We start from the raw sequence: 13,220 nt of genomic DNA, 5'->3' as shown, positions 1-13,220 counted from the left end.
TTCATGAGGTCTGGTAAAAATGCTTCTTACCACTTGTAAAGTGGAAATTACCAGCGTGTTGTGTTCAAATGCTTTTGTTGTGGTAGAGAAGAGAAACATGTTGGATCCAAAGATTATCCCGACATGCTACATGGGCAAGACAGTTAGGCCGTGTCTGAATGTCCTCACTAATCACTATATAGGGATCTTTATAGTGGTTTCGGCATTTTTAAATGAGTGTCTGAACGTCTAGTGGATGAAAAAGTAGGGGACTCGAAATTTCTCACCACGCACCTTGAAAAGTCAGTATGTGTTCCAAAGTTTGAACGGTCAGTAAACTGACTTCACTATAAAGTCCGCCATATAGTTCCTGCTCTATATAGTGATTGAGGGATGTAGAGGTTAGGGCGGACGTTCGGACGCAGCCTAGACTTCCTAGTTCATCTGCTACAGAAGGAAATGAATGTATCAAATGTATCGACTGACTGCAAGCGAGCATCTGATACAATCAAACAATAACGGTCATTTCAAAACTAACACAAATTTAATGGTGATATATTTTTTAAATACATATATACCAGCATTGTGTAGGTTACAAACACAACAGAAGGAAATGCTTAACGGTGCCGTATTCACCATGCAGAATTGTTCTGCTGCTCTCCACCATGTTGAAAGGTCAAAATCTACCTCAATTTGGCAACTCGGGTATCATAGAATTTTCCCAGTTTTCCAGTGGAAATTACAACATGAGTGGGCCTTCATGTGCAATTTACATGTTGGCTTTTGGTATTTACAATAATTACTATAGAACATGAAGGCTGTCAGGAATCCAGTTTGTGTGGTCTGTTTTTGTGTTTCCTTTCCTCCTCCACCAGGTGGTGCCCTGTCCTCATTGGGTCTCCCTGCACACCTGCAGCTCATTGCCTCATTACCTGTAGGGTGTTTTTAAGCTGCTGACTGCCACTGCCTCGAGGCCAGAGTGTTTGCCAATACAGGGTACTCTAGCCATGCTTAGTTTAGCAGAGTCTAACCTGAGTTTTTGTTTGCCAGTTTTGGATTCTCTAGCCAAGCTGAGTTTTTCTGAGTCTTAACTTGGTTTTTGTCTTTGCCTCTCGGCACTCCAAACAGGAAGTTTGGATCAACTTTCCCCAAGAGGTCGTTTGAGCTTCACACCAAGCAAAGGTTTCTTCTGCACTTCAGCCTGTTCAAGTACTGCAGGAAATCTGAGTGGCAGTAAGCTTCTCCATTCACCAAGTGACAAGTCTGTGTCACCCAGTCCACCCATCACCAAGCAAGACAATCTCTGGTACAATCCTCTCAGTCTGGATTCCATAAAGAACATCTTTCCCTGGAGAAGTGAGTCTGCAACCTTTTCCTCCAATTCTAAACCTAAGCTTCAAATTTCCCACTGAGCCTGAACTAACCGCAGTGTCCTCCCCTCACCTTTCAGTCCCTGTTGAGCAGTGCTCAGAGCAGCACTGGATTCATCACATTATTCTTAAAATAAACCTGTTTAAACTTTTCCCTGGTCTCTCTGTTTGGTCTTCTGCATCTTGAGGTCAGACCTTAATAAAATCATGACAAAGGCACCGTTAAGGTAAATACATTTTTTTGACATATCAGACTGTCAGCCACCCTAATGAACATATTTATGTTTATTTATTCCATGCTAAAATTAATATATAATATATTTTTTAAACTTTCTTAAACAAGCAAATTATTTGGTGCTTTATGGTTAGCTTAGCTACAGTTAGGGTTAGAAATCATAACGTTTTTCTTTATTTTTCTAAATATGAATCGTATTGTATCATTAATGCGCTGAAATAATCGGATAAACAAGTTTTTGCAAGCTTTGTCCATTTTCTAAGATGTTTCCCTAATGCCAATGTGCTAAATATCTAATGGAAATACTTGGAAATCATTTCCAATACGATTCAATTTCAACAAAATGACCAAAGGTGTCAGCTAATGAAGTACAAATACTTCACTACTGGACTTAAGTACACTTTTTAGGTATCTATACTTTACTCCATTACTTATTTTTATTCCTACTTCTGACTTCTACTCATTACATTTTCACACAAGTATCTGTACTTTCTATTCCTTACATTTTTAAAACAAACGTTACTCGTTACTCTTGGTTTCAGTTTAATGGTTATAAATATTTATTTCACGTCATGTGCACCATCTAATGCAGATCATTGGCGCCATCCACATCTAGTGAAAACTAGTGTCATTGGATGAGTCATATAACGCAAACACTCATTGGTTAGCTAAAGGAAATCATCAGAAGCAAGCAGGAGTTCTTCAAACTGCAAACGGGAATCGTCTATGCCATGCTACAATGTTGGATTCAGAAAAAGATGTTGAATTGTCTGAAAGGTCGGACACAGGCGAGAGCGTATCGGGAGATGGAGACCAACAAGACCTCCCCCATCCTTGGCCCTATTTCAAAGAATTTTTCATAATACTCGAAAAATTAAGCTTTCTATTCATATAGTGGCATCTGGCTGTTTTTTTTTTTAAAGGTTACTTTATGCTTTTATACTTTAAGTAGTTTTTGGAGCACATACTTTTTCACTTTTACTTGAGAAAAGAGGTCAAGTTGATACTTCAACTTTTACCAGTGTTTTTAAACTGCAATATCTATACTTCTACATAAGTAACAAATGTGTGCACTTTTGACACCACTGAAAATGACCTATACTGATACTAATACTGTTACCTTAGCAAAATACTGTGGTTTGTAACTATTTTTTCCCCATCTTTTTATTTTATTTTACTATTACTAGATGGATAATATTCTACCAAGCAAGACCATGTAATCTTCTGGCCCTTGAATGCATCTTCTGGCCATAAAAACCTGAAGACCCTGCTGATTTAAGTGATGAGGATGATGAGGACTCGGTAGAGCATTCTGATTATCATCCCACACAAAAAGAAACTACTGGTTCCTTTTGAATCCCTACTAGAAGGGCAGAAATGTGAAATGACACCCTCAAAACTGTGTCCTTATAAGACCTGAAAAGCACTTCAGAGCTATGGCGCCCCCTTGAGGCAAAATAGATGCACAAGAAAAATCTCTTTAATCATTGAGGAATTCCAGACTTTAGATTTAAATCCCCTTAGTATGTGAACACACCCTTTCAGTACTCTAAAAGGCTTTTCACTGATAAGATGATTGGACATTTAGATATTCATACCAATTTATAATTTAAATTTATTCATTTTAATTTATTCATACCTTCTACTCTGCCCAGGAGGCCTGAAGGGATTGAAGATTTCCTTGCAATACTACTTCCCATCACGGAAGGACTAGTTAATAAAAATATTTTATGGCTTAACACCAGAAACAAATTGGAACCAATACCCAAATGACTTTTTTGTTATTTGGTTCTTTATAAAGTAGCCTTGCACTGAATTTTCTTCTTAAGTTATTTACAAAAATCTAAATACTTTAACCATGGAGCAAAAATCTCAACAAGTCAGATGCCACAATCATAGCGACGTGGGCTCTTATAACACCTGAGCAGTGCAACAGACTAACTGACTCCAGGGCATGCAGCATTACTGCAATAATCCAGAAAAAGGAGCCCCACTAAAATGTTGATTTCTGTACATGATCAAAGTTTCCATGTGGCCAACATTTCTAGAAATATACCGGTATGTAGATTTTTTTGTATTGGTTTCAAGTAATAAGTCTCTAAGACTAAGACTCTAGGTCTAAGTCTCTAATATTCAAATTTTCTGAGATACTGAGGTTTTTTTTTTTATTAGTTGTCAGTTCTAATCATCAATATAAAAACAATAAACACTGTCAATATTTCAGTCTGTGTGTAATGAATTAATATAATATACAGGTTTCACTTTTGCAATTGGATTACTGCAATAAATCCACTTTTTTGTGATTAAATGAACACCAACTAATACATTATTGTGAATAATGTTGGTTTTAGATACAGGATAGGCAAAGTATAGTTAATCTAAGCTTATATATAAACAATGTAAGAGTATTTTAATAGACATGACATGTAAATTAGTACATTTGAATAGTCCTAAAATTACTTGTCTTTGTCAGACTACATTTTATAGTGCTTCACAGGAGCATTAGTATCAGCTTGTCAGAGAGGAATGGCCTCTACTATCTAGTTCAGCTCCAGCAGCACTCAGATGACCTTTGGTACAAGAACCCTGAACAGGGTTTGGGTTGAGCAAAGCTCAACGCTGAAGCAACAGGAAATTAAAACGGGACAACTACTCCAACAGTTCTGAAATCTGATCTGAGAGATAGAATATATGACTAAGGAGGGTTTATTAGGTTCATTCCTCCATGTAGTCGTGTAAAACATGTTTTCCTTCCTTCTATCTTTTTTGCCGACCTCCTACCTCCTACCAGGGTGGCTGATTCTGGACACAAATCCGCTAGTTGGTTTACTTCAAGGTGAGCTCCTCATTCATTTATTTTCCAGAAATCAAGAACGCTTAACAGGCTGTTGCGACTCTGTGTGAAAGGCTGGAGTTTTCACATGGCGTCCCTTTGAAAGCCGCATGTATCCACATTTTTCTAAGTCTGGTCATTCATTTTGATAAGGGGCCAAAATTAGACTGTATTATTTGGGGGATTCCATGAAATTCCTGTTAAATACTATACAGATAGATAGATAGATAGATAGATAGATAGATAGATAGATAGATAGATAGATAGATAGATAGATAGATAGATAGATAGATAGATAGATAGGTTATAGATTATTATATTTCATTTATTATATTTTATCGTTATATAAAAAAACATAGAAAAAAACATATACAGTCATATGTTTATATTACTGTCTATTTATTATTTATTTATTTTACTATTTTTACTATTTTTCAAGGCTGCACTTTTAAAAAAGATGAAATTGTCCAGAGAGCTTTTGCAAACGAAATTTCTTATTGTTTTACACTTGTGTAAACAAAATGACAAATAAAATCTGTCTGTCTGTCCATCAAAGATGAATGCACTGAGACATTTGTTGTTAAATTGTGCTGTATAGATAAGCTGAACTGAATGATTTATTGGCCTGGTACATAAGAGTACAGAAGCCCCTCCTATTGGTACCATAATCATGTTATACTGTTAGTATGATGTTCTTCATCACAAACACTGTTAGTTTTATGCTAGATGTAACAAGAGCCACTCTAAAAGTTTCCTATTTTGTTTTAGCCTGCTGAATATCGTCTTAAAAGTCTAAGGGAATCACTGAGACGTCTTATTTGCGTCTGTTCTACGACTCCCATCTCTTCTGCTTATGTGGAGAATAGGAAATAAAATGCCTCTATATGTTTTATTTTACTTATAGATGTTTATGCATTGGTTCCTCATCTGCTTTTGAATTATCCAGACCAAGGATGGTGTATTTTTTTTTTTTGTTTGAGCCTACTTCAGGCTGGTATACAGGCAAGTACAACAGAGTAGCTGTTGGATAAAAAAAAAAGAAGAAGTGGGTTGTGACATGAAGATGAAACAGAAAACTTTAGGACAGATCCATGCATGTTTTGATTTGAGCCCAAAAATATGAACCTGCATCTAGAAGCTTATATGTGACCTAAAGCGGTTGTTGGTTGACTTGCAGGGCTGGTGGGGGCATGTGGGATCTCTGTGCTGTGTTCCCTGTTGAGAGTGCATCTACATCTAGAAGAGAGGTGAGGAAAAATTAGATATATATGTTGGATTCTGTCATAATTAAGCCTTCTTATGTCTTTATTGTGGTTTATATTTATATTTTCTACAAATAATCTGTCTCTTATTTAATCTTTTCTATAATTTGCAGCTGGAATGCCAAAAATAATGATGACACATCAGGTATGGGGTCAGGCAGCACCCCGGTGAGGGCTAAACATGGATTTATTGGAATGCTCCAATTTGTCTTTGTGACTGGGATACTGGCCGTAGTGGGGTCCCGTGTGGCGTCTCTGGTGGTTCTGGAGTTTTGCCTGCGAGCTGTCTCTGGAATGCTTACAGCTGGGCCGGTAAGGTAACAGTGGTAAAATTCAAACAAGTTGTGTCTGTCAGACTTGGGAAGTGTTTGGGCCTTTATTTGAATCCCAAATAGATGCAGCACTTTCTCAGCTTTGCCTGGCCTGGTGAGCGGTCCAAACCCTATTACTGAGCTGTAAACACTTGTTCACTCTGAGCCTTATTTTATACATGCTTCCTTGCAAAGCAAACCAGGTTTGAGTTTTAGTTGATGACGTTGTGCTTCAAAGTTTAGTCAAGAGGCTGACTGCAGCTATGCGCTATATTTTTATCTCATTTTTGTAATTTTGTTGTCTTTCAAAGGAAAACATTCCTCTCTGATTAGTTTTCCTTTTTAGGAACCTTAGATGTTTATTTTGACAGACTAATACAAAGACATTATAATGATCAGACCTACATATAGGATTGGCCTTAACTGGAAAAAAAAAATCAAAATATAGATAAGTAATTTTTTCTTAAAATAAATGCATTTGTTCTTGAATTGAGAAGGTTAAAGAGACATTTTTCCAATGGAACAAGACAATTTACATAAAAAATAAGAAAAGACAATTGCTTTGTCTTATTTTAAGTGCATTTTATCTAAATATCTTATTTTAAGAGTAAAAATACTCATTCCATTGGCAAATCATCTACGGTAATTTACGTACTCAAATTAAGGGTAAACACACTTAATTTAAGAAATGTTTGCTTATTTCTAGATGTTTATCCAGTGTGTATTTATGTCTGATCATTATTATTTCATATTCACTACTGAATAATGCTGCCTAAATGCTTAGTGTTCGCTTCACATAGCTTGGTTCTTGTCAGATAAAGACAAGAGTATATATATATATATATATATATATATATATATATATATATATATATATATATATATATATATATATATATATATATATATATATATATATATATATATATATATATATATATATATATATATATATATATATATATATATATATATATATATACACTATATTGCCAAAAGTATTTGCTCACCCATCCAAATTATTGGAATCAGGTGTTCCAATCACTTCCATGGCCACAGGTGTATAAATTCAAGCACCTAGGCATGCAGACTGTTTTTACAAACATTTGTGAAAGAATGGGTCGCTCTCAGGAGCTCAGTGAATTCCAGCGTGGAACTGTGATAGGATGCCACCTGTGCAACAAATCCAGTCGTGAAATTTCCTCGCTCCTAAATATTCCACAGTCAACTGTCAGCTGTATTATAAGAAAATGGAAGTGTTTGGGAACGACAGCAACTCAGCCACGAAGTGGTAGGCCACGTAAACTGACGGAGCGGGGTCAGCGGATGCTGACGCGCATAGTGCGAAGAGGTCGCCAACTTTCTGCAGAGTCAATCACTACAGACCTCCAAACTTCATGTGGCCTTCAGATTAGCTCAAGAACAGTGCGCAGAGAGCTTCATGGAATGGGTTTCCATGGTCGAGCAGCTGCATCCAAGCCATACATCACCAAGTGCAATGCAAAGCGTCGGATGCGGTGGTGTAAAGCACGCCGCCACTGGACTCTAGAGCAGTGGAGACGCGTTCTCTGGAGTGACGAATCGCGCTTCTCCATCTGGCAATCTGATGGACGGGTCTGGGTTTGGCGGTTGCCAGGAGAACGGTACTTGTCTGACTGCATTGTGCCAAGTGTAAAGTTTGGTGGAGGGGGGATTATGGTGTGGGGTTGTTTTTCAGGAGCTGGGCTTGGCCCCTTAGTTCCAGTGAAAGGAACTCTGAATGCTTCAGCATACCAAGACATTTTGGACAATTCCATGCTCCCAACTTTGTGGGAACAGTTTGGAGCTGGCCCCTTCCTCTTCCAACATGACTGTGCACCAGTGCACAAAGCAAGGTCCATAAAGACATGGATGACAGAGTCTGGTGTGGATGAACTTGACTGGCCTGCACAGAGTCCTGACCTCAACCCGATAGAACACCTTTGGGATGAATTAGAGCGGAGACTGAGAGCCAGGCCTTCTCGTCCAACATCAGTGTGCGACCTCACAAATGCGCTTCTGGAAGAATGGTCAAAAATTCCCATAAACACACTCCTAAACCTTGTGGACAGCCTTCCCAGAAGAGTTGAAGCTGTTCTAGCTGCAAAGGGTGGACCGACGTCATATTGAACCCTATGGATTAGGAACGGGATGTCACTTAAGCTCATATGTGAGTCAAGGCAGGTGAGCAAATACAATATAGTGTATATATATATATATATATATTTTTTTTTTTTTGTAATTCAGACTCTATCTGTCTTAAGACAAGTTTCTTATTACCACTCTTTTGTAAAAGGCCAGATTTTAAGTGGTATGTTAATTGTTGTTAATTAAATCTATTTGAGCTGTGCATTTCTGAAACACCTCCAGAGTTACTATCGGCCTCTTTTGTGCTTTTCTAAGGAAATACTCTACCTGCCTAGCTGGTCATCTTAGTCAGATAGTTATTTCTTGTTGGGTTTGTTGGGTTTAATTATGATATATGACACATTTAGACCCTAATTGTGCTTTAAACCTTATCCCACATCAGTCTGGTCTCTTTCTAATGAAGGTTTGTGTTTAGTAATGCTCTCTAACCCATTGCAGAGGTCTCCATGCAGTATCTGTATTTATTTTTTGATTAAATTACACACTTTTGAGTTGCATTTACTTATATGGTGACTTTTGAGGGTCAATGGTTGAACTGCATTTTATTTATCAGCAAAACTGTGAAGGGGTTGGATTCCATATACAAGCTTCCTTTATAGTTTTATTTAGACAAGAAAAATTTAAAAAGGAAACAACACACTTTTATCTTGCACTACATGTATGTATGAGCTTGTGTTGTTCTGTAAAGTAAAATCCTGATTAAACTCAATTGAAGTTTGAGGTGGTGTCATATAACTGTAGAAGATCTTTTAACATAACTGAATTAATCTGGTACTTTATGTTACTGATTCCACATGAGATGGAGTGTTTCTGTACCATGGCTCTCAGAACATCCTCTTAGAATTGTCCTATTTGAACTATAGTTTAAAGCTGCACGTCTACTTAACAGGACTGAGCATAGATAAAGCTAAAGTGGAGAATAAATCTGTTTATTATCATTGAGTTTCTGCAATATCCAGAGCTTACACATTGAAAAAGATTTTGTGTGCACAGGAGAATAAAAGATGGCGACCATGTTTTTTATAGAGTTAATATCGTATCTATGCGTATTTATGAGACAGAAAGAAAAGGTTTATCAACCAATTTTAAAACCACACCCAACAGCCTCATTGTTTAAGGGTAAAGTGGAGGATTTTCTTTTTCCAGGTGGATCATCAAAATAAGTGGTCCTCCTAATTGTTCTGGTGGTATGTTTATGTAAGGCCGTCCTACGTGCTCATCCCCATTTTCACTTACCAGTGGTGAGACTGACATTTTGGAAAAATTGGAAATCTTCTTTTGGAAAGTAAGCTTGTATGTGAGATGCAAACAGCAAACTTTTAAACAGAGCGTGCAGAAGGAGAAATGGGCTTGTGCACACTCTCGCACGCATCTAATAGATGTTCCCTCTTGGGAGCGGGTACAGGGTTGTGCATGTGCATTTTGCTTTTAAAGTCGAGAGGGCAGGTCTTTTCAAAAATTCAAGAAAATCCTCCTCTTTATCTTTAATATATGTTTAGTATATCACAGTGGGGTCTTTGATGAGTTAATTTCTATATTTCACTATGTCACAATGACTTATTAAATGTAATAAATCTGCCAATTTGTCATGATTGATCATATTTTTACTCTCCCTCCCAGGACAGCAGGAAGTTTCTGCAGCAGTTGTTAGTTCAAAGCCAGTTCTCCCTGGGCTGTGCCATCAGCTGCAGTTTACACTATCTCCATGAGGGGGCATCCCAGCGCTGGCTATGTCTTCTCCTGGCAGCAGCCCTCAGCTGGTATCTGGCAAAGAAGGCAGCAGCCCTTCTGCATCATGTCATTGCTCTGTATAAGCTCCACAGCTCCCAGCGCTATTGCGGCATTTGCATCGGCCTGCTCACCTCAGGCCGCTACCTGCTGCCCATGCTTTGCAGGACTATGATCATTGCCTTCCTCGTGGCCGTGCTGGCAGCTGTATCAGTCATCAACCAGCAGTTTCTCTCTGCAACCGAGGCCTTGAGGTTTTGGACACCGCTGACCATCTGCTATACATTGTTGGTGGTTCACACGCAGGGTGAGGGTCATGTCAAAGCATTCAAACCCAGCATCTGTGGCTACTAAGATAGCATAGACATCATTGAACATGAGAATAACACCCATCAACTCTTCATTATTAGAGAATTTTTAATATTTAAGCAGCTGGATAAACCTAACCATCATTTTTTATTTCCCTCTGTTTAAATCTTAATCCTACAGAACAGCAGCACAATCTGCCGAGCAGTCAAGCTGTCCTCAATGCAGTTGTTGTGCGTCTCGGGGGTTTGATGGTCCTGATGCTGACTGTGGGACGCTGGGCGGATGTGTTCCACATCCTAATTTGTTTCCTCGGTGAGGCCAGCTGTCTCCTCCCAAACATGGATCTTCTGGATGCGGCGTCCTCACAGGTCGGTCGGTTTCTCCAGAGACCAGTAAAGTGGGGCAGAATAGCAATGTGTTTATTAAACTTCGTCCCAGGGCGAAAAAGGAACTTCTTCCACTTTTATCCCAGGAGGAGGAAAGGTTTAGGAGCACCACGACAGATTTGGGTCAGGGTAATCTATAACTTGTGGAAAAACAAGCCCATTTATTCTTTGCAGATCTTTTCCTACTGTATCTAACAACTGGGTTTTTAAAGCAAATGCAGTTAAAACAGAGCAGGTGAAACAAAACTAAATGATTAATATGCTAATTTAGGAAAACAAAGGACTTTATTGGAACAATAATATAATTTGATTTGAGCTACTAATTCAGGTCAAACATCAATCGTGATTTGTAATAATGATATTCAAATATCTAACATCTTCATTTTTTACTCCAGGTGGTCTAACAACTAGAAGCTGCCAGATACTTAAATATAGTTAGCAACCACTTATCAAGCCCGAAATCTGGGTGTAATAATGGACCTTCAATGACACATAAAGGCAAAGCTGACTTTTAATCATCAAGATTAAAAGACTAATGTCACAAAAGGATCTTTAAAAACTTATTCAAGTATTTGTCTTTAGCTAAATTCTTTACTTCAACAGTGTCCTCACTGGTCTGCCTAAAAACCAGTCAGATGACTTGAGTTGCTGCCTGCGTCCTCACTACAACTAAGGACGTAAAGCACATCGACCCAGTTCTAAAGTCCTTGCTGTATCTCAGAAGTTTAAAGTACTTATTTTAGTTTATGAATCACTGTATGTCTTAAAAATAAAATACATGACAGACTTGTTTTCAGGGAATAAACTGTCCAGACCTCTGATGTCTTTGGTTCAAGTCTACCCATCATACCCAGAGGCACACTTTGGTTTTTATGCTTCACTTATCTAAATCAAACACACAAATAACTGCAATAATAATGAAATAGAAAAAGTTAGTTATCTTAAATCAGGGTTAAAAATCAATTAGGTTAAAATTTTCATTGAATTTTCTATTTAAACTGATAATTGAATCATTATTAATTTCAGTCTGCAGACCAACTCTAACGCTAATATAAGACACATAAAAAAAAAAGATTTTTCTTTACTATCTACGTCTTTAAAAGAATTCTGAATTGTTTTGTTGCTGGAATCTGCAACAGCAATAACTGGCAGGCCCGGTTGATGCTGGAATCCGGTTTTCACTAATGTAAAGTAACATCTTTGTGAATATAGTGACCCATGGTGCTTATAGCCGGTGCAATTTAAGTCACGTTATCTGTTAGTAGTCAGATTTTTATGGCTTAATTGTAAATATTCTATATCTGTAATTATTTATGTGCTCTTTCCACACAGGAGGAAGATTTTACAAACTACACAAGGAGACGTCGTGGACAAACATCACAGTCACATGAGAAGCAGCATTAAAGACAGCATGGACTGTTCTATGGATGTGATAATGAGCAAGATCAGATTACTGGACAGTGTTTAGACTGGCGTTGATGAATCTTTTTATAAAGTTGTTCTCATATTATTTAATACCTTAGCTCTCTATACAATTAGTAATAAATCACTACTCTAAAAAAACTGCACTATATATTTTTTTATTTTCAAAGACAGGATTTTGAGGAATTTATTCACTTCTAAGTAAAACTGTAAGCTACTTTCATTTGTGGTTGACTGAGCAAAACAACATTTTCTTGTTAATTTTTCTCTTATTTTTTATGTTTTTTACCTATGTGCTTCTATGAATGCTTCCTATTGCCTTAACTTATTGCTAGTAAACCTATAAATTCACTTGTAATTACAACTGTAAGCTACTTTCATTTGAGGTTGACTGCAAAACAAAATAAAAACAAAACCCTCAGACCTCTGGGTAAAGAGCTGTAGATTTAGACAAAAGAGGCTTGCATTTATTTTTAGTCTTGCTAAGTTTTTTAATTTAAAGTACCTAGATACCAATATCATATTGTTACTATCTTATATTTAAATGAAATAAAAATAACTTTTTTCTTTTTTTTCTTGTTCATTTTTCTCTTATTTTGGATGTTTTTTTTTTTTAATATATATACCTTTGTGCTTATAGAAATGCTCCCTATTGCTTGCTTTTACTTACTGTTAGTATACCTAAATTAAAATTGCATAAAGGATATTTTTATTCTAGTAAAAAGTGGATTATCTCTTGAAATAACTTTAAAGCCAAACATTACAGTAATTTTATTAGTAAGTACATTTTATTGCTTAAATAAAAGTACCTAGATACCAATATCATATTGTTGCCATCTTACATTCAAATAAAATAAAAAATAAGATTTTTCTTTTTTGTTAATTTTATTTTTGATGTGTTTTTTAACCGTTGTGCTTATATGAATGCTTCCAATACTTTTACTTACTGCTAGTACACCTACATAAAAATTGCATGAAGGATAGTTTTATTCTAGTAAAAAGCGGATTATCTCTTGAAATTAATTTAAAGCTGAACATTACAGTAACACTTATTTTGAAACTGATTCCATATAAAAGAGTTAAAACTCTGAGGAATAAATAAACTTATAGAACTGTATGCTACTCTCATTTGAAGTTGACTGAGCAAAACAAAATAAAAAAAACAAAAGATAAAAAGTTAAGTTGTGACAAGAGGCTTGTATTTATTTTTAGTGTTACT

The 13,220-nt window shown here is 36.7% G+C and overlaps 1 protein-coding gene across 2 annotated transcripts; it reads left to right on the top strand.

Annotated features, from left to right (window-relative positions):
* Nucleotides 1-4,111: 4,111 nt before the first annotated feature.
* On the top strand, nt 4,112-12,572 carry tmem82 (transmembrane protein 82). Of its 2 annotated transcripts, XM_038298520.1 has the most exons (6): nt 4,150-4,420; nt 5,595-5,664; nt 5,793-5,991; nt 9,777-10,191; nt 10,374-10,561; nt 11,912-12,572. In XM_038298520.1, the coding sequence occupies exons 1-6, from the start codon at nt 4,327-4,329 to the stop codon at nt 11,981-11,983; spliced, it is 1,038 nt and encodes a 345-aa protein (XP_038154448.1). In that variant the 5' UTR covers nt 4,150-4,326; the 3' UTR covers nt 11,984-12,572. The 2 variants fall into 2 exon arrangements, with proteins under 2 accessions (XP_038154447.1, XP_038154448.1); XM_038298519.1 differs by lacking the exon at nt 11,912-12,572 and having other exon boundaries at nt 4,112-4,420; nt 10,374-10,811.
* The last annotated feature ends 648 nt before the right edge of the window (nt 12,573-13,220 follow it).

Source organism: Cyprinodon tularosa, unplaced genomic scaffold (genome assembly GCF_016077235.1).
Source record: "Cyprinodon tularosa strain WSP-4 unplaced genomic scaffold, ASM1607723v1 ctg409, whole genome shotgun sequence".
NCBI classification, from domain to species: Eukaryota; Metazoa; Chordata; class Actinopteri; order Cyprinodontiformes; family Cyprinodontidae; genus Cyprinodon; species Cyprinodon tularosa.
Note: the sequence above shows the minus strand (reverse complement) of the source record. Positions and strands in the feature narration are given on the sequence as shown.